Source organism: Lynx rufus, unplaced genomic scaffold, assembly GCF_022079265.1.
Source record: "Lynx rufus isolate CCGP_SWC_20201006 ecotype Redwood Valley unplaced genomic scaffold, mLynRuf1.p SCAF_8, whole genome shotgun sequence".
Lineage (NCBI taxonomy): Eukaryota > Metazoa > Chordata > Mammalia > Carnivora > Felidae > Lynx > Lynx rufus.
Window position 1 is genome coordinate 21,324,016 of NW_025814896.1, and position 27,332 is coordinate 21,351,347.

Consider the following 27,332-nt stretch of genomic DNA (forward strand, 5'->3'; position numbering starts at 1 on the left):
TAACAATAAATAAATGTTAAAAAAAAAAAAAAAGATGTAATTATATCTTTTATCCCTTCTAAGGTGATCGGGGCAAATCTTTGTGTAATCTGGTGGCCATTCAAGGAAACCCAAAGACAGTTTAGGACTAAAGGACGTTTTCACTATTTTTTTCTGAATTTGGGAAAGGGAAAGGGAAGAATTGTCAGAGGACAATATATGAACACAATTTTCAAATGTAAGAAAAAGTTCTTATGAGCCAGTATTTTAAAAATCGCAGCAAAAAGTAAATACCTATTAGAAACTTAACTTTAAAAAAAAAAAAAAGGAGCTTTATTAAAACGAATCCGGAGTATGCCAGATACAACATACAGATGGCCAACAGACGCACGAAAAGATGCTCTGCGTCACTAACCAGGGAAATGCAAATCAAAACCACAATGCGATACCACCTCATGTGAATTAAAATGGTTAGTATCAAAAAATAAGTGTTGTCGACGTGGAGAAAAAGGAACTCTTGTGCACTGTTCATGGCAATGTAAATTGATGTAACCACTGTGGAAAATGGTATGGAAGTTTAAAAAAAAAATTTAAAAATAGAACTGCCACCTGATTCGGTAATTCCACTATTGGATATTTACCCGAATAAAATGGAAATACTAACTTGAAACAATATATGCACCCCTGTGTTTACTGTGGCGTTACTTAACAGTAGCCAAGATAGGAAAGTGACCCAAGTGTCCCATCGACAGATGAACGAGTAAGGAAGATGTCGGATGGACACAAGTGGAATATTAATCAGCCATAAAAAAAGAATGGAGTCTTGCCATTTGCAATGACATGGATAGAGCTAGAGACTATAATGTTAAGCGAAATACGTCAATCAGACAAATACCATATGATTTCACTCATGGAATTTAAGAAACAACCAAAATGAGCAAAGAAGAAAAGCAGACTCGACTATAGAAAGCAAACCAGTGGTTACCAGAGGGCAGGTGGGTGGGGAGGTACGTGGTGTAATCCGGGAAGGGGATTAAGAGTGCACTGGCCGTCGGGGCGCCTGGGTGGCTCAGTCGGTTGAGCGTCTGACTTCGGCTCAGGTCACGATCTCACAGTCTGTGAGTTCAAGCCCCGCGTCAGGGTCTGTGCTGACAGCTCAAAGCCTGGAGCCTGCTTTGGATTCTGTGTCTCCCTCTCTGACCCTCCCCCGTTCATGGTCTGTCTCTCTCTGTCTCAAAAATAAATAAACATTAAAAAAAAAAAAAGTGCACTGGCCATGATGAGCACCAAGGAATGTATAGAAGTGTCAAAGCATTATTTTGTACACCTGAAACTAATATAACACTAGGTCAATTTTACAGGGATTAAAAAAAGTGGGTACAGAATAGTTAATTTAACCAAAACCCCCTAAATTCTAATTTTAGTTTTGTGAATGTGCCAACCATGTAACCGTGCAGTAAAAGATGTATAAACCTTTCTCCTGACGGATAAATTCATTGAGCCAACTTTGTCAAAAATTTTTAATACCGGTTTTTGGTTTTTGAAACACGGTAGGTATTATAACCCAAGTCCAAAAATTCTTACTAAAACGTGGACGTTTACAGTATAACCTTTTATATTGTTTTTATTATTTAGAGGCTTTAAAAAGTGGGGGGCTTATTTGCAAAATATAATTAACCTTATGAACATATTACAAAAAGCAATGTACGTATAGTGAATTTACCATCCTGGGAAACTAATAATTCCCTGAAGCAAACTACCTGTGTTATCTTGCATCTCCCTGTAAGTACGCCTAATACTGTCTTAGCCATTTCTGTTAATTACCATCATTAGCAAAGTAAACATCTTTTGTTTTCTCTAGACTCTAGAAAACTAGACGACGGGAGGACTATCGACCTGTTTTTCTCCCTGAGCTTACATTGAATTTTTTTTTTATTAAAAAAAATTTTTTTTTAAAATGTTTATTTATTTTTGAGACAGAGAGAGACAGCATGAACAGGGGAGGGTCAGAGAGAGAGGGAGACACAGAATCCGAAACAGGCTCCAGGCTCTGAGCGGTCAGCACAGAGCCCGACGCGGGGCTCGAACTCACAGACCGCGAGATCGTGACCTGAGCCGAAGTTGGCCACCCAACCGACTGAGCCACCCAGGCGCCCCTGATCTTGTCACTTTAAATTCTCTTGAGTCACGCCAGGTGAGAAGCAGGAATCAGGCAGAAGGAGACGAAAATGTCAGCTTTGTTGTTCGTAAGAGCTGGGTGGGGGAGGGCTCCCTAATACCTAACCCCCTCTGAATGCAGGCTGTCCCCACCGCCACCCAGGGGCAGAAGAAAATATGCCACCAAACCGAGGCATCCGGCAATCAGGGTGACATGTTGAGCTCTGAAAATACGAATGGGTGAATTTTTGATCACAGATTTCAGCTGAAAATGAAGCATTCTGATGGTGGCCAGTTAGGAAAATCCTGAATGGGCTGTCCCGTGCGCTCAGACAAGGGAGCGCCAGGGATGGGCCCAGCTGTTTTTCCGGCTTCAGAAAGGTCCCTCAGGAACGGAGGTGGAGAAGGAAGATGGGTGACCCACAGGCTTTCGGGAGGACTCCTGCTGAATTGTCCCAGAAGGACTGGGGTTGGAAGTCAGAGTCTAGGGACACAGAAGTGGTCAGATCAGAAAAGTCACCCATTGTCTTGGAAGGGGATGGTGTAGGTTGCAGGCTTTTCACATGACAATGACGAGACCCCTCACAAAGCTGCCGTCTCCATGAGAGATGACAGATGGTGACAGACTTCTAATGGAGATGCTAGAGGAAATGATCTTGGACAAAAGACCTTATGCCCGAGGCTGGCTTGGAGAGGCAGGAATTCCTGCCTTCAGGGGACAGTGGGGGCTAGCTGGACAGGGAGTTTATCAGCACAGAACAGAGTAGGCTGGACATCAGCCTTTGGTAACTAACTGAGCATTCAAGGCAAATATTTCACTTTGGTTCATTATCGTTCACCATCCTTGCTGACCATCTCCCATCTTCACTCTTAGACACCCTGGATTTTCCTGGGTAAGGTCATCGGACCTTGCTGGCTCATTTCCTGGGCCTTCCGAGGTAAAAACCAGAACACTTCGATGATTTCATCAGAGGTATGCTGTTGGTTGATGGTTCGAGACAGATTTATTTAAAATTTGGAAGTCTGTCATCTTACTCCTAGTGTATTAAAGGATCTTTAAAAAAACTTTTTTTTTTTTTTTTTACATTTATTTGTTTTTGAGAAACAGAGTGAGACAAAGCGTGAGCTGGGGAGGAGCAGAGAGAGAAGGAGACACAGAATCTGAAGCAGGCTCCAGGCTCTGAGCAAGCGGTCAGCACAGAGCCTGGTGTGGGGCTGGAACCCATGAACCGCGAGATATGACCCGAGCCGAAGTCGGACGCTCGACCGACTGAGCCACCCAGGCGCCCCGTTCCCATTTTGATAAATATCACGCATCAAGGAAGTGGCAACAAAGCGCTGAGCCCCCTCTGTCTGACTCTTGCTCCTGTAACCACGACACCAAAGGACACAGGGGACTAAGTTCACGTTTCGTGGTGAGCGAGGTGCTTTGAGCTGTGTGGCGACTAGACATTGCTCATGCTTTCCCCCTTTACTGAAGTTTATTCCAGTGGCCGGCAGGTAGGTAGCCAGGGGCGAGCCGCCCAGAGTAAGGCTAAGGGCAGCCGTAAAGAAACCACGAAGGGACATGGGAAGGAGGAGGAGGAGAAAGGCGGGGGAAGGGGTCACCTGTTCAGGCGTGTGTTCAGGTGCCACAGGCTCCCCGGTGACTAGTGTCCATATGGAGGGGGCCCTCACGGGAGTGGAGGCAGTGCAGCTGCAGCCTCCGGACCCCCACGGGGGCAGGGGCAGCCCCAGCTGTGACGTCGTCCCCTCCTCCGGCCATGGCTACTCCTCTTCAGTGTTCGGCCTCTTCAAGGTTGGCCCCCAAGAGCAAGAAGTTCTGGAGAGGAGGCAAACAGGACACACAAGAAAGCTCACTTTGTGAGCAGCGTAGGAGACCACTGGGTCTAGAGGCACGTTCTCACTTGAACCGAAACACCGGGTCAAGTGCAAAGGCCATGCCTTTAGGTCTTGGAGGTTTTTAGAAACACTGTCCCGGGGCACCTGGGTGGCTCAGTCGGTTAGGCGTCTGGCTTCGGCTCAGGTCACGATCTCGCGTCCGTGAGTTCGAGCCCCGCGTCGGGCTCTGGGCTGACAGCTCAGAGCCTGGAGCCTGTTTCCGATTCTGTGTCTCCCTCTCTCTGACCCTCCCCCGTTCATGCTCTGTCTCTCTCTGTCTCATAAATAAATAAACATTAAAAAAAATTAAAAAAAACAAAAAACAAAAAAAACAAAACACTGTCCCTCTCAGCTGCCTGCCCTCCGGGAATTTATTTGCATTTCCCGATCTGCTGAGTTCTGGAAGACACGCATGAATGTCACTGTCCGTCCCCCAGAAGTTTTTTCTCCCAGGAGAACAATGTGCCTCTGGGTGCTGCCTCAGTTTACTCCCCTCGCATAATTAATTTATAAGGATGTAGTCTAGAATTACCTTGGAGTAAGAACGTGCTATGAACACTGAAGACATGGGTGTCTCTGGAGTTATAAACTGTCATTGTCCCTGTCCCTGCCCCTGACGTGCTTCTTGCCCTAAAAGGCCTGGTCAGTTTTTCTCCGGGAACATCCCTTGCTGCTGTGGGAGGGAAGGCTGGCTGGTGGCCCAGTGGGGACTCTCACACCACCAAGGAGGTTCTGGCTCATCAACCCGGAAGTGGTGCGTCTAATCTGACCCCTGTGCACGCTTTCCTCCTGCCACACATGGGTATAGGGCCCTCCACATTGTTGATGTGCAGTTAAGGTGTTTGAACTGAATTACTGGGAACTGAGCCTTTCTGCACGAAGCCAAGATTCCACATAATCCAAACCTGCATCTGCACTCCAAAATTTAAAACAAAAATATTTGTTCCTATAAACATTAGGTCCAGGATGTAAATGGGAATCAGGGGCTCCTCCTAATATCTACCTGCCCCGAAAGCAGCCCTCCCAGGAGGCCTTAGGGCTCCCCACCCAGACCCCACGTCTCACTGACCTTGTGGACGTGGAGCTCCAAACTGTTGAGGTAGGTGTCCCTTGGCAGAGGCAGAGGGAAGCCCTCCTCAAGCTTTGCTGGAAGATAAACAGCAGAGAGACACGGGTTGGACGGAGAAGGCTGAGGACGTGTGGGGACACAGCTCACTGCATTGGCCGCTGGCCGGTGACAGGGCGGGCTGCTTTGAAATGCGGTAGGCTGCTGGATTCGGGGCCGGTTTTCTGTGGGGAGCGGGGCATGTAGATGAAAATGCCCGGCAAATGCGGCTTCCTCAGGAGGGGACAGATGTGGACAGCCTCCACCAGCCAGAGCGGCCCGGGATGGGACATGCTGTACTTATAACCAGGGACTCGTCCCCGAGGACCATCCTCTCCGCCGCTCTCTCTTTTCCAGGATGACTTCCTGCTCTAACCTCTTGGTGGTAAAAGGCAGGTGGTGAGGCCAGGTGGAGAAGGCCGTGGTGTAGAAGGAGGCCTGCTGGTTCTCCGGCAGCTACTGGGCCAAGCGCTGCTTCCATCAAAGTCAAGGTCGCCGAGCAAGTCAGTCACCCACCCTGGCCCAGAACCCCGGGGTGCCAACTCCAGATGTTCTCCAGGTGCTGCCTGGAATGCCCCTCCTCCCTTGGCCCAACTCCCTGTGCTTTGGGACTCAACTTGACCCTCACCTCCTGGAAGCCTGGACCGACCTCTAAGTCATGTTCAATGCCTCCTCCTAGCTCCCACAGCACCCTGTGCTTCCTCTGTCAAGGCATTTGTCACGCAGGTTGTCACTGCCCGTTACACGTCTGCCTTCCCAACCAAGCGTGCGCTCCATGAGCGCGGGGTCCCGGAAGAAGAGGGGCTCAGCCTGGTAAGCGGCAGGCCGACTGATCCCTGACTCCTACAGAAAGGGTAGAATTCAACGTTTGCACGGTAGCAGCTAGGCTTACCGTTGAGAGAGGGGTACAGGGTGTGCAGCGCGTAGTAATTGAGGATGGCTTCCATCAGATCCACCTGGCGGGGCGGGGGGGGGTGCGCAGAGCAAAGGGAACAAACAAGGTGTGAATGAAAACGAGTCCGAGGGAAGGACATCTGCCTGGCCCCCGCCTCCAGAAACACCGCCATGCCACCCCACTCCCAAAGCAGGTTGGCTGCCGATGAACAAACAGCTCCTTACTCCCGATCTCCTAAACCCCACTCTCTGACCTTCCTTCGCCATCAGGACGTACGGGCTCATCTTATGGCAACCCCGGACCTGAACTGCCGTCGGGATATTTCGTGGTTCTTACTCCACTCTGTGCAAACACTTTAAACTTCTGCTGCAGAAGTTTTAATGTGTTTGGTGATAGAGCGCCGCCCCAGATCCCCCTGAAAGAGTTAGCTAACCTATGCTGGACGCCCCAGATTTCCTGGCAAAAGTTCTCAACTCTGAAGCCCATCAGCTCTAAGGGCTTTGGGTAAGGTGTTGTGGACCCGGGCTCCTATTATCATGATATCACGACACTGAATATATACCGAGAGCTTACTCTGTGTGAGGCACTTTGTCAAAGGGCCTTACCAAATTCATTGCCCCATGTCACGTGATAGCTCCCGTTCGAAGTAGCTGGGGTGGGTATCAGTATTCCCATTTTACCGTCAGGGAAACTGAGGCCCAGAAAGGTTAAGTCATTTTCCCCACGTCATGCAGTAACCCAGCGGTACATCTGGTACAAGCGCCCAGATCTATCTTCCTTCAACGCTCTTGATGTCCACGTCCTGTTGCCTCCGTTGGCCCTCAGGCAACGCCCTTCTTGGAGGATTAACTTTTAGACACGGCATCCGTTTCCACGATGCGTCTTCTGTGGCCTCCCCCGCCCCGCCCCGCGCCGAATCCCTGCTCGGAGAACACACAGAAGAGGTGCCGGGGAAAACAACTCACGTTGAAGTAACGGATGTTGGAGTGTTTCAGTTCCAATTTCAGCTTACTGCGTGGAGAAAGAGAGGCACGGGTCACCGCGAGCCGTGACCGCTACTTCCTCGCCGGTACCCGAGGGGAGCACCCAGTGCCCACGGGCAAGGCCGTTTCCCCGGGGCCTGGGCACCCCAGCGTTTCTCTGCAGTGTGGCGCATTTAAGGCCTTCAAGCATGCCCGGTGATTTAAGAAGCGATGTTGTTAAAAATAAGGCTGGCAGAGCATCTGCAACAACTTACATAAATTGTGACGATACAAACACTGACTGGAACAAGCGGGATACAAAAAGTAATGCTCTGCTCGCCCGATTACGTAAAACGGCACAAAAAACGGAAGGAAGCGGGAAACTAGTACTACGTGGCAGGGTTAGGGGGGGATTCGGGGGTGGTTTTCTTTTACACCTTTGCAATTTGCAACCTTTTCTTGCCGTGAGCACGCGTTATTTGCATGATAATTATGCAAACAATTATCATTGTTCTTGTCTGGGAACAGACAATATTGTTCCGGGGACCGGGGACCTCGGTTGCTGTCGCTGTAGCAGCCAACCCCCCCCCTCCCCCCGCTTTCCCCATGAACCTCCTGGCTGCTGGCCGGGCTCTCTTGTTCAGGGATTCTAACTACCCTGGGCTGATCTCTGCTTTCTTCTCATAGGGCAGAATCGTTCTGCTAATTCCTTGATGAAACCACCGTGTGAGGTCCTCTTACGTCCCCCCTCATTTTGTCGTCTCTCCACAGCCCAAGCCCTTGGCTGTCCGCTCGGATACTGCGACCCCACCCCCCCACCCCACCCCAAGCCAGGTTTATGCATAAACTCAAATTCTGGGACCTCTGCACGGCCCACATGTTCACCATGGGCTTCTCTGTTTAAAGGCCTCTAAAGGAGATGTTCATCTTAATGGGGTCAGTGCACTTTATCAGCCAACACGCATCTAGCCCCGAAGCCAGGAATCAGTTCCTCTGATGCACCTGCTGCACCTGCTCCCCAGCAGGCAGCAGCACCCAAAGCCAGTGACACACGGGACACAGGTGAGGGCTCCAGACGGAGGACACCGCCAGGGGAAGCGCCAGCCCTCGCTGGGGATATACTCCCTCCCGCCCAAAGCCTGCACCCCCTCCCCCCCACTGGCCCCCTGGTTAGGTAAGGACTTGCCTACTGTCTGGGTGTCTGGGCAGGGGAGCAGCAAATCTGCATCCCAAGTCTCCCTTTCTCCTGTGCAGGTTACTGATAGTTTTTCTCAATCTTTTATACAAAGTCCCTGCAGAGCCCCGCACCTTCCAGTTAGATTACGGTTCCTAAGTTATCCCTTTGCGGAAGTCCGGCTCCTCCACTGACGCCTGAGAGGGGACAGGGAAGCATGACTTTCATGCATGCCATGTCAACATGCCTTTCCAAAGGGGCACCCGGATTACAGGATAGGCCAGCCCCCGTGGAGATCTCTGTTTCCAAGGGTCAATGCCAGTCCTATCAGCCAACAGACTAGATGCTCCAGTCACTGCCGGGTTCTCCCCATCCTGCCCTATTTCCTCCCCTCATCCTACGGCCTCTTACCTGCCCGTGGTCACCGAACCAACGATCCTGCCGGAGCTCACATTGATGGTGGCGGAGATGTTGGTTGTCTAGAAAACCAAAGGGGGGTAACTCAGACTCTCAGCCCATGTAGAAGTCCGGTTGGCTCCCAGTCCGGGAGAAAATGCTTCAGAAATAGAAGCCACGGCGGGATGTGGAACATGTAGGTGAAAAGGAGCGACCCGAGGATTGTGGGCTGGGGATGCAGAATGTTGGTGGCTCTCCAGCCGATTTTAAGAAAGGTGAGCTGGGGTTTTAGAGGTCTTAATGGAAGCATCAAGAAGGGGAAATAAGCCGGAGCTAAAGACACAGAACATTCGAATAGGGAGACCGTCCACCGACAAGTATGACTGGGCTTTGAAGCAGGCTACTAAGAGAAGTTCAGAGAGTCCCTGAGCCCTAGGGACATTTAAAGATCCCACCAGCCCACCCCGGGACCTGGTCCGTCGAGGGGTGGGGTTGAACCAGGCGACATCTAGGGTGGTTCGCTATTCTGGATTTATGTCTCTTGCCAAATTTGGGGAATTCCCAGCCATTATTACTTTGAGACTCTGAAGACATGAAGGTGAGATCTTTTGTCGGAGTCCCACGGGGCCCTGAGACTCCTTACGTCTGTTCAGTCTGCGGGTTTGGACTAGCTCATTTCTATCGTCCTATCTTTTAATTCACTCCTTTTCTCTGTTCCACTGACACACCCCGGCAGGGGTGTTGAGCATGTTGGGATAGCCTTAAGTGAGTTATGGATTGTCTAGAAGTTTTCTGTCTTACGAGGCTGTCCTGTTTTTGGTCCTTTGGCTAGAGACAGGAGGATGTTGTTGGGGCTCTTTTTTGCTTGTGCCTGGGAGTGTTTCCACCTTGCCCCAAATTGAACTCTGTAGGGCAAAAAGAAAACCCAGGGCACTCATCATTATGCCCTTCCTTAGATCCTGAGGCCCCTGGCCCATCCACCTTTTTCTCTCTGCCTTTCAGAGTTTTCTTGTTTATTTTATATGTAACGTGTGAGGTTTTTGGTTGTACTCAGCAGGAGTGGGGGAAATGGACATCTATCTAGCCCATCTTCCCAGAAGCAGAAGTGTTTTGCCCCTTTTGAAATTGGATGGTCATTTAAATTTTTTTTAATGTTTATTCATTTTTGAGAGAGAGAGATAGAGGGAGGGGGTGGAGAATGAGCGGGGGAGGGGCAGAGAGAGAGGGAGACACAGAATCCGAAGCAGGCTCCAGGCTCTGAGCTGTCAGCACAGAGCTCGACATGGGGCTCGAACTCACGAACCGTGAGATCATGACCTGAGCCAAAGTCGGACGCTTAGCCGACTGAGCCAACCAGGCGTCCCTGGCTTGTCGTTTTTATGACTGACTTGTAAGAGTTCTTTATATATTCTGGAAGCACATCCCTTCCCGTATATATGCTTTGCAAACATTTTCTCTCTTTCTGTGGGTTTTCTCACTTTTTTGAATTATGCCCTTTGAAGCACAGAAGTTTTTAATTTTGGTGACGTCCAATTTACCCATTTAAAAAAAAATTTTTTTTTTAACGTTTATTTATTTTTGAGACAGAGAGAGACAGAGCATGAACGGGGGAGGGTCAGAGAGAGGGAGACACAGAATCAGAAACAGGCTCCGGGCTCTGAGCTGTCAGCACAGGGGCCCGATGCGGGGCTCGAACTCACGGACAGCGAGATCGTGACCTGAGCCGAAGTCGGTGCTCAACCGACTGAGCCACCCAGGCGCCCCAACCCATTTTTTAATTTTGTTGTTCATGCTTTTGATTTGCATCTCAGAAGTCTTTGCCTAACCCAAGGTCAAGAAGATTTAACACTGTGTTTTTTTTCTGAGAGTTTTGTAGTTTTAGCTCCCACCTTTGGGTTTGGGGTCCACTTTTAGTCAATTTTTTGTGTAGGTATAAGGAAGGGGTCTGGTTTCATTTTGCATGTGGATATCCAGTTGTCCCAGCACCATTTCTTCTTTTTTTTTTTTTTTCCAACGTTTATTTATTTTTGGGACAGAGAGACAGAGCATGAACGGGGGAGGGGCAGAGAGAGAGGGAGACACAGAATCGGAAACAGGCTCCGGGCTCTGAGCCATCAGCCCAGAGCCCGACGCGGGGCTCGAACTCACGGACCGCGAGATCGTGACCTGGCTGAAGTCGGACGCTTAACCGACTGCGCCACCCAGGCGCCCCTAGCACCATTTCTTAAAAGCTTCTTCTTGGGGCACCTGGGTGGCTCAGTCGGTTAAGCGTCCAACTCTTGATTTCGGCTCAGGTCGTGATCTCATGGTTCATGAGATCGAGCCCGGTGTTGGGGAGACTGCTTGGGATTCTCTCTCTCTCCTGCTCTCTCTGCCCCTTCCCCACTAGTACGTGTTCTCTCTCTCAAAATAAGTAAACTTAAAAAAAATCTTATTCTTCCTCCACTGAATTGCCTTGGTCCCCTTGTTGAAAATCATTTGGCTGTAAATATGGTGATGTATTTCTGGATTCCTAATTCTATTCCGTTGATCTGTATGTCTCTCTTTGCACCAGCACCACACTATCTTGATTACTGTAGCCTTCTAGTAAGTTCTGAAATGGGGACGTAGGAGCTCTACAGCTTGTTTTTCTTTTTCAGGATTGTTTTGGCTATTCTAGGCCCCTGGAGTCTGCATATGAATTTTAGGATCAGCTGGTCAAAAAAAGCCAGCTGGGATTTTGATAGGGATTGTGTTGAACGTGTAGCTCAGTTTGGAGAGTATTGCCGTCGTAAGACTTCTTTACATTTTATACCTTCTTTAAAAAGGTAATTTGATGATTGTTATTTATACTAATTTCAGAAGGGTTGTGCTTTAAATCAAACACATTTTTATAGCAAATGTAAGAGTGCGCAAGCTAAAATTGTCCAGCGTAGCTGGAGGGAATGACTTTTAAGCTTTCTCGCAATTGTGACAGTGTATGATGTGATTAAGTATGCCCTTGGGAAGCCTGAAATGCAAGGTCCCCTCACGCCGCTGGCAAGGAGAAGCAGCCTCCAGCGTCTATGAACTGTGCAGTCTCCCGGTCCTTCAGAGGAGGGAGAGGCTCACACCGTGGCAGGTGGAACCCCTTGCTCCTCTGGGGAGCTGGGATCAGACTTACCACCCTGAGTTCGAAGAGTAGCTTGCGCTCAGAGGAGGTGGGTAGGAGAGCGAAGGCCTGGATGTCTATCACTGGACTGAGGGTCACATTTCCAGGGGTGAACATCAGGAACGGGGCCGATTTGGGAGACGTCTCAAGCTCTAGCTCCGTATTGGGGTACAACCTGGCCAGCTGGAGAAAAGAGGGCAGAGACTCAGGGGAGGGCGGGAGACAGACAGAAGGAGCCCGAGCTGTATCAGGGAAGGGCAGGTGGGCAGATCCCCAAAGTCCAAACTTCCAAGGGCCTTTGACCAGCGGTGGAAATATGACAGGAGGGCGGGCATTGTGTTTTCCAGAACTCTTTCCAATAGACAGGTGTTGTCTAATAAAGCGAGAGACACCCCCAGTGGGCACGCTCCGGTAACAGGGATGGTCGCCATACTGCTGCCTATGCGGGCCAGCTTGTGTTGACTACAGTGTAAGTTTGGGGCTGGGGTTGAATTGCCTGGGGTTGAATTGCCTGGGTCAAGAGAGGGGGCACCGATTGTTCTCCCCTCGGCTTCCGCCACTTTTCGGCTACACTTCACATAACCGTCAAACAAATATCAATTAGTGGCCTAGCCCCACATTATGAGCCGGCCCGATGTGCCCTCCCCCCTTGTGCCCCAGAAAGACCTTATACATTTGCGCTGGTTCGGTGCTATCATCTCCCATGTGAGCCTCCCAGCGACCCGGCGGGTCAGGTATTATTATCGTCCCCGTTTGACAGATGAGGAAACTGAGGCCCGACAAGACGGAGTTCCAGAGTTGGAGAGTTCCAGAGATGGAGAACAGCAGACCCGGGGTTCAAACACAGGCAATCAATCCCGAATCCAGGTCCTGAGACTTTATGCCACAAGGGGTCAGAGAATGATGGGACTTGTGCATGCAAAAATTAATAGCTTTTATCTTTACCCACCGTTCTAATAGGTAAGCTGTTTGGAGGAAGTGTAGACACAGCTCGTGGCCATGCCAGTACAATGTCCACATCTGGTCTAGGTCGAGGGGTTGCCTTATACTCCCAGATTAGTGTTCACGGGTCTTACCTGAGGAATAACGGCCCGGAATGAGTTGGTGTGGAGGCGGATTGGAGAGTCCTGGGGAATCTGCAGTAGAAGAAGCACGAGGCTACTTGAGATGCAGGACGCGATGTGGACTTGGAGGTCAGACAGCTTGGGTTCAAATACCGCTCCTGCCAGTTTTTTGGCGGGCTACTTTCCGGCACCCCTTGCTAGGTCCTGTGCCTGGAAAATGGGGATGATCATAACAGCGCCCGCCGAGCAGAGCGTGCGAGGGTTGAATGAGACCATGTGTGGGCAGAGCGCTAAGTGCCTGGAGACTCAGTAAACTCTTAACAAAAGTCGGTTTTTGTTGTTTATAGTTTCTCAGGATGCTCCCCTCAAGGGCCAGTGAGGTCTCGTAACCAGCGCGACCTGGATTTAATCTACTGCCAGAGATGGCTGGCCCCCCAACCTCCCTCATGGTGCCGTCCTCTACCGGCCCCAATGACTTGCTGATTTTCCGGCTTGGCGAACGCTGCCTGCACCTGCACGCAGCCCACCTTCCTGGATCTCTCCTCCCTCACGATCCCCTCTTTCCGTGGGCTGCTCGTATGGCACTCATCATAGTGCTTGGCTGTGGGGGTGCGAGGCTCAGACTTCAGGGGGTCCACTTCCAGGAGGGCAGGTGGCTGGCAGCATCCTGCTGTCTCATTCGTGCTGGGGCCACACTCTCCCAGACAGCCCTCAGCCCCCGGCGGAGAACAGCCAGGGTGTATATAGATCTGGAGAATTTGGTGGTCACAGGCGGGATTAAGACAATGAGCCAGACGGGGGGGCGCCTGGGTGGGTGAGTCGGTCACGCCTCCGACTTGGCTCGGGTCACGATCTCACGGTTTGTGGGCTTGGGGGCCCTCCAGCACTCCTACCCAGCGCGCCCGCCTGGCCCCTCCTCCACGGTGTCGGTGTCGGGACTGCATCTCCCGCTGAGGGCTCTCCCTTCCTACTCCCCCTTCCTCTCCCCTTTATCCTTCACGGGCGCTGCCCCTCATCCCTCTCTCCCACGTCCACTGCCACTTGGAGGACCGGACAGGTCACCGCAGAGTCTGGCTTACGTTCGAAAGCACTACCGACAGTAGCTTATCTGTATCGTGGGTCAGACACCGCGCTCTTTACAGATCCCTGGGGAAGAGGCAGCTCTGGGATCCACATGCACAGACGGAAACTGAGGCACAGCCTGGATTTGAACCCACACGGCGGGTTTCAGATGGCACGTTCTTTCCCTGAACACCGCTAACCTTGGTCTACCGTCCTGCCTGACGCTCTCTCCTGGGACCCCCAGGCTCCTCCTTCTCCTACTCACGTGCTGGTTTTGGATGGTGAAATTCATGCGCCCAGCCTGTGGTAAACCCGGCTGGCTGTGTTGAAGACATACTCGGAGACGGCAAAGTAGAGCGGGTGGTCCTGCTTCTCAGATAGCCTGATGGGAGGAGCATCGAAGGGGGCTGGGGAGCGCGAGTTTCGGCCAAAGAATTCACCCTGGAGACAGAGGGACACATCACCCACCTAAGGTTCCTACCAGACAGGGTGCCCGGCAGAGGCATCCAAAGCCTGCCTAGGGAAGTCTCCTGCGCCCTGGGTGGTGGTTCCTCTCCAGAATGTGGGCCTGGGGTCCTGAAAGTGCCCCACAATATTTAGACCCCGACAACCGTCCCAAATCTCCCTGTCATCGAGCCGGGTGGGGAGGTACGTGCCGTGTTCTCCCAGGCTCAGGATGGGGCACGTGGAAAGCATGTTTGATCCCTGGCCTGCCACTTGCTAGCTCTGGGACTTTGGGTGAGTCCCCAGCTTCCTTGTGCCTCGACTGCTTCATTTGCCGAATTAGGATGGGGCCAATGGTTTCTAGGTGGCATAAATTTTAAATAAGTCAATATTCGTACAAATACTCAGCATCTGGCACATAGTAAATGTTCGTAAATATGGTTCGTAAATACGATTGGAGGAGGCTGGCGCTCTAGGGCCTGGCTCAACCCCCCGGGGAATCCTGCAGGAGACTGGAATCAAGAGAAGGTATATTAGTTTCCTGTTGCTGCTGTGGACACTGGCCAAGGATGGGGACTTATAGGCAGATGGACTAGAGAAGGAGGAGAGGAGCCGACTCTGGGAGGTAGAACTGATTTTCTGCTAGTCCTGAGCTCTAAAGTCCCATCTCCACAGCAACTTACCTTGAAGGGTGTGTCTATGACTTGAGAAGTCACTTGGGGAGCTCCTACTAAGCTGTAGTCAATGCCGGCAACCTGGTCAATCATGGCGATAACTGTGGAACAGGAAAGAGACAGTGTTATGGATAGGGTAGTCAGACACAGTTGTGTGCGTTGTGCACTGCACAGTTTCAGGGCTCTCCTTTCGCATGGACTTTTGCCTTTGGAGAATGGAAATGGGGCTGGGGCCGATCCATGGTACCTTCAGTCACAAAGAGAGTGCTGTGTGCATCCGTTCACTCGTTCATTCAATGTTTACTGAGCATGTGCCATGTGCCAAGTGTAATGCAAGAGGCTGATGAAACAGCTGAGCGAGAGAGCCCAAATCCCTGTCCTTTGACAGTCCAGGGTGGGGAGGAAGATAGGGAAAGACAATCGAATGCTCGAGCAAATAAATGTAAAAGTGCAACTCTGTTAGGTAGCGTAGGTCCCTTGGATGGTATCAGCCGTATAATAGAGGGTGAAATAGGGGGTTGCAGGTTGATTTGGACAGGGAGTCAGAGGAGGGGTTGCTTGGGCTCTGATCTGAAGGAGGAATGGGTGTTGACTCAGTGAAAGGGGGGTGGAAGTGGGGCAGGACGTTCCTGGCAGAGGGAACGATATGTGCAAGGATCTTGTAGCAGTACAGAGCGTATTAGAGGCACGTAGGGTGTATCAGAGGAGTTGGCGATGTTCGAGGCATATCGGGACTGTGTGGCCTTGTCACTCGAAGCTGGGCTCAGTGTCCTGAGAGTCAGAGGAATCTTTGCTAGGTCCCAAGAAGACGGGGAGACCCGACCTTATTGTAAAAGGTCCCTGTGGCAGCCAGAGGGGCAGGGCTGGGTGGACCCCCGGCCCTACGCGGGGACTTCAGAGCATCCCTGTTTCGTTAAAGCAGCCAGGGCAGAGCCGACCCGTGATTCTCCCATGCGTTTGTCATTCTCTGCCCACCTCGTGCTCCCGGCAGGTTTCTGAGTCACTACCCTTACTCTCCTGAGTCCCCCACCTCCGGAAGAGACCCCCAAGAGAGGGGGTTACCCCGTATCCAACTCTAGAGGTCCTTAGTGGGGAAAGTTCTCCCGGGGCTCTTGGGAAATGATGGTGATGGCTCCAGGGGTACCAGGTGTCCTGGCATCTGATGGCACCCAGAGAAGGGAGGGGGCCTCCAAACCTGGCAGCGTCCGGAGATAGGGCTCCAGGTGAGAGGCTGTTGACTTCCGGACCATTTCGCAGATCTGTCCAAAGTGCGTGAGAAAGTCAGGTGAGTCTCCCTCTACCCTCTGTCTCCTTGGCCCTGCCCTTCCCCCCACCACCCTCCAGGAAACCTGGGCTATCTCCCCACCCTGTAGGTAGGTGTGTGAGGGGGGGGAGGAGCGTGTCGAAAGGGAGAAGAGGCCGCTACCTTCATCAGCACGCAACACCCGGTCACTGTGCCATTTGGGCCGGGCCACACACGGGGGCCCAGCTTAAGTCCCTAGACTTTTCTGGAACCCACGTTAAGAGTGGATGGTGGCCAAGTCTGGCCCCGGGGTCTGCTCTTGTCATGGTCCTCAGTTCAATGTCTTGGCAGCTGAGGGGCAAGAAGTGTAGTACGTAGACGCGCTTATTAGAGAGCGAGGGGTAAAGCAGAAGAGCCGTCAGGTGCAGGAGGCCGCTCTTGAACCAGAGGCTCCAACCCCTCCTTCCTCAGCCCCTTGGCTTCCTCTTCTTGCTCTGCCTCCCGGCTACCTGGGAATAAGGGATCCTACGGAGCAAGGTGCCTGGTCTGCAGGCAGTACTGATGAAGGCCACCAGAGGGCCCCAAAGCAAAGCCAGAAGGAGAGTCCTGAGACCAGTTCCTCAGGGGCCACCAGCCTGCTCCCAACGTCCAGAATTCCGGCTTGCACGATCCCAGAAGTCCCTAGGCTTCCGATTTCCCAACTTCTGCTATTCCTACACCACCTCTCTGACTTGGCCTTTCTCACCTCTTCATTTACTTAATGTTCACTTTGCATCAAGGGGCCTTTCAAGAATCACATACACGTAATAAAAAATACAGAAATTTTATAGCACTTGTCAGCGAAAAGCTGGCCTCCCTTGGCATACACACGATATAACTGGGCAAAAAGAATACAAGGGATTGAAAAAAAAAGCCAGGCTGGATACGGCTGCCTCGTTGGATAATGCTCCTTTTTTTTTTTTTTTTTTGTGAGAAGCGTTCAGGATACGTTGACCCCAAACGGAGACTTCCCCTTTGATGAAAGAGGGAGAGGACTGCAAAGGCGATCACTCGTTCATGCCATCATTCTGTATGATGCAATACCGAGGCTCCACAATCACTTAAAATCAACATTTTGTTTGGGGGAAGTTTCCCCACTTTGGGAACCACTGTTTTGTGCAAACTCCAAGCCAGCTTGCATCAGGTGGGCCTGACCTGGCCTCTCCCGGAGCACAAGGAAAGGGCAGCGCCACCCAGGAAGCTGGCCCTGCTGGGGCCTGACCTCGCCCACCCCAAGCCCCTGGGTCGGAGGTCCTCTCTGTCTTCATATCTCTATCTGCACCCTCAGTCCTGTGGGAGCCGCAGCCAGGGCTCCCATCCCGGGAAACTGACCAGTCCTTGGGCTCAGCCTCTCCGACACCTGCCCCATTCCCCACTGGACGCAGGGTATCCAGATTTTTCTGGCCCATGTTTCCTATATTAGCTGGGCAGAGACCACAACTTGCCTCTGACCTCAGCCTGCTGCACAGGGCTCCTGGGGCGTACATGGCAATGAAAATAGCCTCGTGTCGGTTACTCTGCCCTTCCTCTGTACGAGGCACTCGTCAGTGCCTGTGTGCATGATGTCATACGGTCCTCCCACCAGCTTTTCAGTGTAGACACTATGATTATTTCTGTTTTATAAATAAGAATCCCAAGTCTCAGGGGCGCCTGAGTGGCTCAGTTGGTTAGGTGACTGACTTCAGCTTGGGTCATGATCTCACAACTCATGAGGTCGAGCGCCGCATCGGGCTCTGTGCTGACACCCCGGAGCCTGGAGACTGCTTCGGATTCTGTGTCTCCCTTTCTCTCTGCCCCTCCCCCACTCACACACACTTTCCTTCTCTCTCTCAAAAATAAATGAAACATTAAAAAAAAAAAATCCCAGGGCTCAGAGAGGGTAAGCCCGTTAACCACAGCATCCCAGTCAGACAAGTTGCAGAGCTGGGATTTAGACCCCAGAGGTCTGACTGCAGGACTCATGTGGTCAAGAGCAAAGATTCCGGGAGGTGAAATGCAGTTGAGAAATGAGTCTCCAACAGTACTGCTGGTGAGTGCTCTGAGCACAGCTTGTGTGCCAGGAGCGCTAAGTGGTTATCGAATCAAATCCTTACCAGCCCCTTTCAAGGTAGGGCTCATTGTCCCAATTTTACAAATGAGTAGAGTGAGGTTCCAGGGGGGTCCTTCAGTGTGCCCAAAGACACACACCAGGTAAGCGGAAGAGGCACTCCCAAGAAGAGCCACGCTTTGCCTCCAAGGCTTTTTCCGGAGGTGAGAGGTACTGAAGATCAGTCCCACTATGATTTTCAATATGGTGCATTTGGGGTGGGGGGAGGGTGAGCCATATTTAAGAATATTTAAGAATGAGTCATATTTAAGTGTCACCTTAAATATGGTGAAAAGGATATCCTAGATTTTCTCCTAAAAAGTTTTGGATTTGGTTTGGCATTCATTTAAATCCTTAGAACACCTGGACTTGATTTTTGTGTATGGTGTGAGGGAAGGATCCGACCAAAGTCACTCGTCCGTATGTCCGTAATATTATCTACAACTAGATATCAAACGCTCTGCCAGCTACAAATGCTAATTTAGCGTACGTGGTCCCACAAACTTAGGAAAGCCTTGAAGTTTGCTTTTGCACCATAAATGAAGAAAGTTTTACTAAGCACATTCAAATGACAGCATACTTAAGAGGCAAGGCTCTTTCCAAATATCAAATATGTACCTATGTACGTGCCAAACTGTCCTTGTATTAATCACAAATCTACTTATCCTTTTGCTTACCTTTTGTTCTAAGATGTTTTTGAAATTGTTTTCAATTCTTTTATGGAAGAGGTTCAGGATCCAGCTGGAAAAAAAGAGGAAAGAAGTCAGGATCCACTTTGTGTGATTAACTAGGACTCCAAAAAGGAGGGCCATTCGCGGATCTGATCTTCCCCCACGTTGTCCCAAGAAGGGACCCAGCCAGATGAGGAACTCACATGTACTCTTAGTGGGAACGTAAATTGGTGCAACCATTCTGGAGAAAGTATGGAGGATCCTCAACAAATTAAAAATGGAACTACCATATGACCCAGCAATTCCACCTCTGGGTATTTATCTGAAGAAACTGAAAACGCTAACTTGAAAAGTTATCGGCACCTCTGTATTAACTACAGCATTATTTATAATAGCCAAGATATAAAAACAACCTAAACGTTCATCAAAGGATGAATGAATAAAAAAAATGTGGTACACCCACCCACACACACACACACACACACACACCCCCACACAGGAATATTAGTCAACCATAAAAAAGAAGGATGTCTTACGATTTGCAACAACATGGCTGGTCCTTGAGGATATTACGCTAAGTGAAATAAGTCAGACAGAGAAAGACAAATACCATTCGATCTCCCTTATGCGTGGAATCTAAAAAAACCCCACAACAATCAAGCTCATAGCTACGGAGAACACATTGGTGGTTGCGGGGGCAGGGGGCAAAATGGGCGGAAGAGGTCAAAAGGGACAAACGTCCGTTACAAAACCAATAAGTCATGGGGCTATGATGTACAACGTGGTGACTATAGATAATAATGCTCTATTGCATGTTTGAAAGTTGCTAAGAGTAGGTCTTAAAAGTTCTCATGACAATGAAAATACATGCAACCCTGTGTGGTGACAGATGTTAACGAGACTCACTGTGGCGATCATTTCACAATCTATACAAGTATCGGGTCACTGTGTCGTACGCCTGGAACTACTATAACGTCATGTGTGAATTATACCTCAAGAAAAGAAAAAGAAAGCAGGGTAAGGTCCATTCTTTATACCCTACAAAATCCACTGAACAACTTACCTGGCAGTTTAGCAAGTAGTTATTCATTTAACAAACATTTACTGAGCTCCTCTGATGGGCCAAGCACTGAGTTAGGTGTTGAGGGGCCACTGGTGAATAACCTCCTGGGCTCATGCTGTGAGTCTAACCCACTTCAGGTAAAGCTGCTCTCAGAGAAACCCTCCCCACCCCAGGTAGCACTCGGTGAGAATTGTGCCCCCAAACAGACATCCCACGCTGTGTGCTCTCCTGGGGTGAGGGTAAGAGGTTGTGGGAAGTGAGTGAACTGAGTCCGTGGAATCATGTCTGGTAACATTTTTTCTCCCATAGATTTTTCTTTGCCATTCAATGCTGGCTGATTGAGTGATGTGTATTATGAATGTAGGTATATTATAAATTCATGCAGTAAAATCGGACACAAGTATTCCCTGGGATTCTGCAGAAAGCATCTTGAACTTTCCAGGGTTCTGTCCCCTGAGCGAGCCCCAGGACTCATAGCCTGGGTGAATGTTGGCCCCCCTGGGTGGATCTGAATGACGCTGGCTGTAGAGAGCACGGCTGGAGTCCCTGACAGCTGTGGGTGGGGTGTTGCTTCCAGAAAAGCCCACCCCCTCTGACACCTCTGAGGACCCCTCCAACACTGAGTAGAAGCATAACAGATTGAAGCAGTAGGAAACTTTCCTTGGATCACAGACTTCATAAAGTCAGCCTGGCCCCATTCCTCCTCTTGTTGCCCAGATTCGGTCCAACTCCTAAATCTGTCACATGCCCTTTCCCCCACGTCCACTGCCATCACCTGCCTGGGACATTATCGTCTCTCACCCGGACAACTGCCTCTCTCCTCTCTGGTCTCCCTCCACTCACTCTGCCCAGCTCTAATCTCCTAGGGAGCGATCTTCTAAAAAAAGCCAATCTGATCATATCACTGCCTTTCTTAAAATCCTTCAATGGCTCCCCGCTGCCTGACGTTGGGACAAAGACTAGAGTCTGGCTCCCGCCTATTCCTTTCGCTCTTTCTAATTAAGCACCAGCCCTTCAGGTACACTGGCCTCCACTCCCTTCCTGGGAAGTACAGACTTTTCATGCCTCAGGATCTTTGCACATGTTTCTTCCTCCACCGGAGAAGATCCCCCCTCCTCCTCTTCTGCTAAGGATCAAGGCTCGTTTCAGATATCCTTTCCGTGAAGAATCTGTCTCTGCCCAAATGCTAGGTAAATCCTCTATATTCACAGCATCTGGACTCTCTCCTTATAAGCGTGTTATCACAACTATGTTGAAAGCAATTCAATAGATATTAATATACTTTATGTCTTCTTCCCCCCACTGGAATACGAATTACACCAAGGTGGGGACCCTGTGGGTTGTGCATCATCTCGTATTCCTAGCATTGAGCTCAGCATCTGGCAAATAATAGGGGATCAATAAATATTTGTTGAATGAACAATTAAGTAGTTACCAACTCCCCACTTGGGTCAAGACCACGGGTGATCATAGTGCTGTGTCCCTATCAGTGGCACCCACCCATGCAGCTATCACCACCATAACAAACTAGCTAAAATATTTCTCTGGCCGCCACTGTGTTCATCTCCATTGTGTCTGTGTGTGTGTGTGTGTGTGTGTGTAAACTACACAGAATTTCATGGCTTTGCTCCTGAGAAATGGGGTATTATGCCCACCCAGTTAAAACAATACAGTAGTGGGGCACCCGGGTGGCTCAGTCGGTTAAGTGTCCAACTTTGGATCAGGTCATGATCTCCCGGTTCGTGGGTTCGAGCCCCGCATCGGGCTTTGTGCTGACAGCTCGGAGCCTGGCGCCTGCTTCAGATTCTGTCTCCCCCTCTCTCCGCCCTCCCCCTGCTTGCGCTCTGTCTCTTTCTCTCTCTCTCTCAAAAATAAATAAACGTAAAAAAAATTAAAATTAAATAAATAAAACAATACAGTGGTTTAAAGCCATCCAGGCTCAACTAAAAGTTTCCTTTTCCAAATGGCAGCCTTAAGTTCAAAGCCCCTCGTATTTGTGCAGAAAACATTTGTCAGTAGAGTAAATGCACAGTTAACGGTCTCTGGGCTTCCTGAAATATAAATGCCCCTGCAGCTGACAGGATTAAAGGACCCCATGTTTCTGTTGACATTTTTTTCCCCAACGTGGTCACCCAGCGAATTCATGTCTAGCAAAGAGGTGATTGGCTATTCATTCTGTTTGCCACCGCCCCCTTGCCAGTTCCCTTCTGCTCTCCTCTGTGTCCTGGGGGCTGGCCTCTGGAGATTCATCCCTCAGGCTCTCCTGCTGTCTGGCTGATGAGGGGGCGCAGGCAGGAATGAGCGAGGGGTTGGGGTATTTACACCCAAGTGTGTTCCTGCTGTGCCACAGGGACAGGGTGTGTGAGTATACCTGCCCCAGGGCCCCTTCTCCAAGGTTCCAGCTCTTTCTAGGCTCTGGCAACACCCTTCCCTCCCCTTTCACCTTCACCCCTAGGGGTGGTAACAGCTCCCTACTGTCGTCGGTCTCCAGGAGTTTCAACACCCCTTGTTGAACACCCCTGAGCCCTGTCCACACTCCAGTTAAGATTCTCTTCATCAGATTCTTATCAATTAGGCCCTGTGTCCTGCCAGGATCTGGGCGACGCAGTGACAACCCCAGCGGAGGGAAGGCAGTCATCTGGGGACTGGCATTATTCATTCGATGTTCACTGAGCATCTCCTCCGGGCAAGTCACTTTGGAATCCTGGGTTGCCGTTAAAAGCCCTCTTGCCCAGGTGCCGGCAGACTCCTTCTTAAAGGGCCAGATAGTGCACGTTTTTGGCATCGCAGGCCACACGGTCTCTGTTGCAACGACTCAACTCTGCCCTTGTAGCGCTAAAGCAGTTGTAGACGACATGGGAGTGAGTGTGGCTGTGTGCCCATGGCTTTATTTACAAAAACACGAGGCAGACTGGATCGGCCTGCAGATTCACTGACCTCTGATCTTGATGAACCTTAAATCTTCCTCTTATGCCCCACTGGGAGCATCCCTGGGTGGGCCGGATGTCGAGGCGTCTCCGAGAATCTCCAGCAAGCATGTGGAGTCTCTTACCTTAGAGATCCAGAAATGTCGACGTTGACGTGGCCAATGGAGTTGCTGCAGTGGGCCACAGAGGCAGTGGGTCGTCCAGACTGGTCCTTGCCCAAGTTCAGAGAAACCGAGATGGAAATGCCATCCACACGCACGTCGAAAGTACCATCGAGGGTGCTGATTGGGAGAAATGGGAAGCAAATGTATGATCGGTCCCCTGTAGGAAGAGGAGCCAATAGAATGCAGACCAGTCCCCAGTTCCCCACTAACTAGCTGTGTATCCTAACTGAGCCTCTACTCTGTCATGAGCTAAAACAGCCAGCGTTTATTGAACATCTGCTGTGTGCCAGGCAGGCACACTGCTAAATGCCTTGCATCTGCTCTGTTATTAAATCCACAACTGCATCTATGAGATGGGTTAATATTGACCCCATTCTACAGATGATAAAATAGAGGCTTCAGGATAGTCAGATCTGGGTCCTTCCCAGACGGGTTGTTTAAGAACCCAGAAATGGAAGCCCAGAGTGGGAGGACCTGCCCTTGCCCAAATCTCACCCAAATCCACTCACATGAAAGCCTTTTTCACCTTCCAGTTCCCGCTGACAGACACGTAGTTATTGGTCAAGGAGGCTGTGATCCCCTGCGTTGGGCGTAGTCTCAAATCCGAGTTCCTGAGCTCGAAGCGATGGATCTTCAGTCTGGAGAAGGAAGGCAGACTATCAAACCCAGAAAAGCCAGGTGCCCATTAGTCCTCCACACGAGGCTCTCGGCTCTAGGGTTGTTAGTGATTCGCTGTTTTTATGAATTTCTGGCTGCTTCACTGTCCTCTACTTGGCTCTTCGGTTCTTCTAACACCTTGGAGAAAGTTCCCTATGTTAGATTCCCTCCATCGAAGTTCCTCGTGTGGATTCTGCTTTTTTGGCTGGTCCGTGATGGATACAGTCACCCTACCTGGTACATACCCCCTCCCTGTGGCCATTTGAGTTCGTGGCTCTTGTCAGATCAACACTCATTACTTCACTCAACCAACATCCATTGAGACCCTGTTCTGTGAGACCCGGTTCTAGGCACAGAGGACACAGAGATTCACAGCTCAGCCCTTGCCCTTGAAGAACTCCCAGTTGGTGGCAGATCTGGATGTGTTAACAAACTAAAAAGTAGCCCACTGCGAAAACCAGATGCAAGGGATACTGTAGGCTGTGGGAAGGGCTATTGACCTTTAAGTGGCATGGCCTGATCCATCATCCGGGCAATCAGGAGAGAACCTGGGGGTCTTTGGCAGAACAAAAATCTAGGGGTAGTTTCTATAGGACTGACCTCGCGGGGCTCATAAATGGTTTCTAAGGCTCTCCTTCCCGTCCTGATGATTCAAGAAACATATAGATCCTTCCAGAAGCCCCACAAGAGCTGGCCGTGATCCTTTTGCCTTTAACCCAAGTGAAGATTCCATGTTTATTTCCTCCCACCCCGTGAACCTAGGCCCCCATTCTTCCTCCTCCGCTGCCCCTGCAGTGGAGAATGGAGACCTCACCTGTAAAACTCATAGCTCACGCTTTTAATCCAACCGACTTTGAAGCTTCCTGAGAAATCAGGCAACTTGACCGTGGACAGCTCCTTCTTCAGGGTGGCTATTCCATAGCGGTGGGCTGAGGGGAAATGGGGGGAGTCAGCTCATTCCCTGGGAGGCAGCCAAGCGTAGCAGTCGGATGCCTGGGCTTTGAAATCACACGGCCTGGGATTGAATGTAGGACTTGTCATTTACTATTGGTGTGCTCCCAAGCAAGCCCCTTGAATTCCTTGAGACTCGCTTCCCCCCACCCGTACAATGGTAATAACAATGATACCACCCTACGCCTGAGAATGAAATTAGATCGTGAATTCCAAGTGCCAGGTAAGTGGCAATTGTTATCTATTCATTCAACAAGGTCGTGGAAACAATGATACGATACCGTGGGAGCTTTTGAGGAATGAGTTACTGCAGTGCAGTCAGACCTTCGGGTTTTTCACCATCGCCTGGACCCTGTGTTACCCATGCAGATTCCCAGGCCTCGCTTCCGTCGGTAGTAGGCGGATCTTCGGAATCCGTATTTTACCGTGCGCCCCAGCAATTCCAGGACAGTCCGCTGGCCCCCTGGGGAAAATGCCGGTCTAGCCCCACCCTTAGCCTCCGCTATTCAAGATGAGGAAACTGAAGCCCAGAGAGTGACATACCCGGGGTTTCTAAGACCCCTTCTCCTGGTTGCGACACCACTCTGGTGGGCAACAGCCGCACCAGAGGGATGGCCGACCCCCTTACCGTATTCCAGGCCTTTTCTGGTGATTCTGGCCACGAACCCAGGATTAGACGCCCCTTCAGCAGACCCAGAGACCTCCGCCAGCAGCAACAGGGCCAACACCACACAGGACGGCCTGGCCATCATCCAGTTTTCAGCAGCGTCCTGGGCAGAGGTTGGTCAGGCTCTCTCCGTAGGAGCCTCCCTTATTGAAGGTGACAGCAGAACTGAGGTGCTTATAAAGCCAGGGGCCAGAGGAGGAACTGAGCCAGCTGGAAGAGAAGACGGGGAAAGTTCAAGGCTTTGGGGCAGTCCAGTTTTTAGCAACTTGAGACGGGGAGAAAGTCGCCTGTGGAATCGTTTGAGGTTTATTTCTGGCCTAAGGGTAGCGGAAGTGGGACCACAACCCCCACCCTCTTCCTCCTCTAAGCTCTCCTGCCCGGTGCTGTCAGAGGAGCCTTCCTGCCACACCTCTCTCGTGATGAACACCTCCATTCATTCTCCGTTATTTACAGACTGAAATGTCAACACCCCGTTGTTTGGCTCTGGCTCCCCGGGCCCCCCGCGTTCTCCCCGCTGACGTCTTGCAAGATGATCTCAAGTCAGGCCACACGTACGACAGATGGATTCTGCGACTCTAGGCTCCAGACAGTTGTAAATATTCTCTTGTTTTGTTTTTTTAAATTTTAACATATATTTATATCCTTATTTATTTTGAGAAAGAGAGAGGGAGAGAGAGAGAGGGGGAGACAACACAAGCAGGGGAGGGGCAGGGAGAGGGAGAGAGAGAGAGAAGCCCAAGCAGGCTCCGTGCTGTCAGCGCACAGCCAGTCGTGGGACTCGAACCCACGGAGCGTGAGATCCTGACCTGAGCGGAAATCAAGGGTCAGGTGCTTAACCGACTGAACCACCCAGGTGCCCCTTGCCTACATTGTGTTAAAGCAACTTTATTAAGATATGATTTATATGCAATGAAACACGGACTTTTTTTTAAATTTTTTTTTAACGTTTATTTATTTTTGAGACAGAGAGAGACAGAGCATGAATGGGGGAGGGGCAGAGAGAGAGGGAGACACAGAATCGGAAGCAGGCTCCAGGCTTCGAGCCGTCAGCCCAGAGCCCGACGCGGGGCTCGAACTCACGGACCGCGAGATCGTGACCTGAGCCGAAGTCGGACGCCCAACCGACTGAGCCACCCAGGCGCCCCAACACGGACATTTTAAGTGTAGAGTTCAATGAGTTTTGACGCAGGTATTTACCGGTGTGATCGCATCACGGTCAGGATAAAAACATTTGCATCACCCTGGGAATTTCCTTCGTGTTTCTTAGCAACCAATCGCTGATCCCACCTCTTTTCCCAGAAAACCACTGGCCTGCTTCCTGTGACCATCCATTCATTTTATCTGTTCTAGAACTTCGTGTGAGTGGAACCATGCAGTGTGCATACTGACTGCGCTGACCGGCTTCTGCCATACAGCATTCCGTTTCTGAGATTAATCCGTATTATTTTTTGTGTCAATACTTCCCTCCTTTTGCTTGTAGAGTAGTGCTCTACACAGCAGCACGATCAATCCGTTTATTGCCCTGTCTTGTATGTTTAATTTTCTTCAAACAAGAAGTACCTTCACATGGCTCAACAATCAATGTAACAAGATGTACGGCGAGCAGCCTGGCTCTCGACACTCTTTTGCGTCTTCCCGGCTCCTATCTCCTTCCAGTCGAATCAACATAAAATTCCACTGTGGGAAGTGCTAGGAGACACCGAAGGTGCTTCGACAGCTTCTATTCCAGCGCCCGTGGGAGCCCAGAGAGGGAGCAATCAAGACAGGAGACAGTGCTTGGTTTGGGTTTCAAAGTAATACCCGCAGGAGTCTGGCAGACAGCCACAGGGTGGAAAGGTATCCTGGACAGAGGGAACAGCACCAGCTGGAGTATGGAAGCCTGAGGCAGCACTGTGCATTCCAGAAAGCACAAGGAACTGTGGGAAAGCAAAGGGTTAGGGG

At 50.6% G+C, this 27,332-nt stretch overlaps 1 protein-coding gene across 1 annotated transcript; it reads right to left on the reverse strand.

The window, feature by feature from the left end:
- Window positions 1-3,595: 3,595 nt before the first annotated feature.
- On the reverse strand, window positions 3,596-25,476 carry LOC124504198 (lipopolysaccharide-binding protein-like). The gene is given in 17 exon segments (XM_047069573.1): window positions 3,596-3,958; window positions 5,087-5,163; window positions 5,499-5,593; window positions 6,015-6,078; window positions 6,983-7,028; window positions 8,565-8,632; window positions 11,692-11,862; window positions 12,756-12,815; window positions 14,071-14,108; window positions 14,111-14,246; window positions 14,933-15,024; window positions 16,119-16,182; window positions 18,969-19,032; window positions 23,078-23,233; window positions 23,626-23,754; window positions 24,588-24,702; window positions 25,353-25,476. Coding segments are annotated over 17 exon segments (1,554 nt in total). The 3' UTR covers window positions 3,596-3,903.
- Between the last annotated feature and the right edge of the window lie 1,856 nt (window positions 25,477-27,332).